This window comes from Vespula pensylvanica, chromosome 1, assembly GCF_014466175.1.
Source record: "Vespula pensylvanica isolate Volc-1 chromosome 1, ASM1446617v1, whole genome shotgun sequence".
NCBI lineage: Eukaryota > Metazoa > Arthropoda > Insecta > Hymenoptera > Vespidae > Vespula > Vespula pensylvanica.
Window position 1 is genome coordinate 1,756,380 of NC_057685.1, and position 2,830 is coordinate 1,759,209.

Genomic DNA, 2,830 nt, shown 5'->3' on the forward strand with positions numbered 1-2,830 from the left:
AGAGAGAGAGAGAGAGAGAGAGAGAGAGAGAGAGAGAGAGAGAGAGGAACTCGAACGAATTTGAAATAACGCGTTGGACGTATCTAGGGCATATGGTGGACGTTGGCGTAGGAGTAAATTCGAGTGACATGGGGGAATAGAAATATATATATTTTATAGAAATATATATATATATAGAAAGAAAGAAAAATTGTTTTTTTTTTTCAATTTACTTTGATAGGTAATAATTTTGATTGAATAATTTTGAAAACGAAAAAAAAAAAAAAAAGAAAGAAGTATTATTTTTTTTGTGCACAAAATCATTTACGAAATTTCAAATAATGATTTATTTATTTTCAAGTGAAAATCTTAACCGCAACATTTTTCCGTAGTGAACGCGAGCAATTGATATAGCAATGGCGTATCCATCACCTTGAAATAATTCTCCTTCTCCCCTCTCTAACGTGGCGACAAGCCTTCTAACGTGAACATGTTTCCTCGAACTTGAATCCTCCGTTGAAACCTAGCCGATGTAGCGTTTCTCTTTCTTTCCGCGCGTTGCGCGTTGCCTTCTATCTAAACGTTTAAATTCTCGTGATCGTAGCCGAGACGTGAGAAGAACGTTCGCGCGCGAGAGAAGCAACAGATATTCTTCGATTTCTCGAAGTTTTCGATAAGGTACGTTTTGTGTCGTCCGCGAGATATCGCCGTCATAAGAGATTTTTTTCCAAAGTAAATAAATAAATAATAATAATAGTGATAATTCTTTTTTTTTGTTTTCTTTTTTCTTTTTCTTCTTCTTCTTTTCTTCTATTAATACGAATAGAAAATATTTGTCTGATTTATTGAAACATTTTCTGTGACGATTCTAATGAAACACAAAAAGACAGAGTATCGACATTTTCATAATTTATATTTCTCTTTTATTAGTTTTCAAATTTAAGTTTTAAATTCAAAAAATTCAAAAGTTCTTGTGATAATAATAATAATAATAATAATAACAATAATAACAATAACAATAATAATAATAATAATAATAATAATAATAATAATAATAATACAAGAAAAAGAAAGAAAAAGGAAAAGAAAAAGTAATTGATCGACATCGTCGTGGTAAAGTGAAGTAACATATCCTTTTCAATAAAATCTTAATGATTTATAAAAATACATTAAAAATTCTATAAAGTGTGTTACTGAATGATTCGATTTCGTGCGATAGATCGGTGCGATAAGAGGGAAGGGCGATGGAGATCATTGTGCGAAAATCGTGATCGATGTTATTATCTTTTTCTCGTTCTCGCGACATTTCGCACCCTCTTTTACCGACGACAGACGTACTCTGATCGGTATAAGCGATGGATAGAACTCTACGAATATCAATTAATCGGTACGGTTCGGTGGACAGACGCTGTGGACAAGCGCGGATCAGTGGATGTGACAGAAAACCCCTCGTCGAGAGTCGTCGAGGACCGCGAGAGCAAGAGAGAGAGAGAGGGAGAGAGAGAGAGAGAGAGAGAGAGAGAATTTGTGTATGTTGTGTATATGTGTATGAGAGTGTGGGTATGTGTGAAAGAGAGAGAGATAGCTTGAGGTCGCAGCGGCGATCGCCTTTGAAATATTGTCCCCGTTTGACCGGTACACCCGTCATCGCATAGGGAGCACACACAATGAGCTCGTTCGGGGCTCGAGCGTTGTCGTTTCAAGGGCTATCGATAACTTGTCGTCGCCAAATTACACCCTAGCCTCGCACGCGACTCATCGCAACACCTCACTCCCCCTCACCCTCTTTTCGACGATTGTTAACACACGAGATTTTTATTTTTCGCGTATATATAGATATCTGTGTAAGTACCTAAATACGTATATATCTTTATGCATTTACATAAGATATCATCCTTCTTTCTTTCTTTTTTTTCCCTTATTTTTTTAAATTCTTACCCATCTTATCGTTTTTATTTCAAATTCGTCGAACCAAATTTAGTCACGATCGTAGCTCACTTACGATTGGTTTCTTCTCAATTGTAAGATTTCTCTATTAACTTTCTCATTCGAAGAGGAGTAAGATAGGGTAGAGAAATAATAGTTTTGGGGAAATATTTGTTGCTTGGTTTTATGAGATCGAAAGGCATGATTTTTTGCCTATACAAGCGAAATATAATGTGTATATATATGCGTGTGTGTGTGAGTATATGTATGTAATTTTTGGTGTTTTTTTAACGTAATTGATTATTTCTGATTTTAGGTGAATTCTCAGCGTCATGTCGTCGAGGGTGGTGAAGAGCTCGAAGCTCGACGAAAATGTCGAACGTAGGGAGACCTGGTCTGGAAAAGTCGACTTTCTTTTATCGGTCATCGGCTTCGCAGTCGATCTTGCAAACGTTTGGAGATTTCCTTATCTCTGTTACAAAAATGGTGGTGGTGAGTTTCTCGATACGATTATTTTATCGATAATCTTTGTTTCCTTTTTTTTTTCTTTTTCTTTTCATTTCAACGTATTAAAATACGTAGAGATCGTGGACTTCGTTCGTTCGATGTAGAAAGAGAAATATTTGTTTAATTTTTTTTAATGTCAACTATCTTTTATCATTTCTCTATAAGTAGGCTCTATAAGTAATAAGTAACGGGTGTCATTTACTTGACACCCGTTACATTAACACCGTCAACTAACTTATTTAATAGTTGACGAGCGCACGAGAGATGACCGTGCGTTTGTTAATGCACTCCAGTAGCTAAGTAATACCGCGTTAACCGGTAGACTAATTGCCATTTACCTCGTGGAAAATGACCTTCGGATTTAGATCCCTTCTCTCTCTCTCTCTCTCTCTCTCTCTCTCTCTCTCTCTCTCTCTCT

General features: G+C 36.1%; 1 protein-coding gene across 6 annotated transcripts in view; it reads left to right on the forward strand.

The window, feature by feature from the left end:
* LOC122629271 (sodium-dependent dopamine transporter) overlaps positions 1 to 2,830 on the forward strand; it is a 17,097-nt gene that overhangs the window by 1,879 nt on the left and 12,388 nt on the right. For 3 of the 6 annotated variants that reach the window (XM_043812551.1, XM_043812514.1, XM_043812520.1), the window contains one exon: positions 2,222 to 2,397. In XM_043812551.1, the coding sequence (XP_043668486.1) occupies positions 2,238 to 2,397 (160 nt within the window). In that variant the 5' untranslated portion in view covers positions 2,222 to 2,237. Of the gene's footprint in view, positions 1 to 458; positions 712 to 1,815; positions 1,824 to 2,221; positions 2,398 to 2,830 lie in introns of those variants that run through there. The other 3 variants (XM_043812531.1, XM_043812505.1, XM_043812541.1) reach the window with 3 other exon arrangements.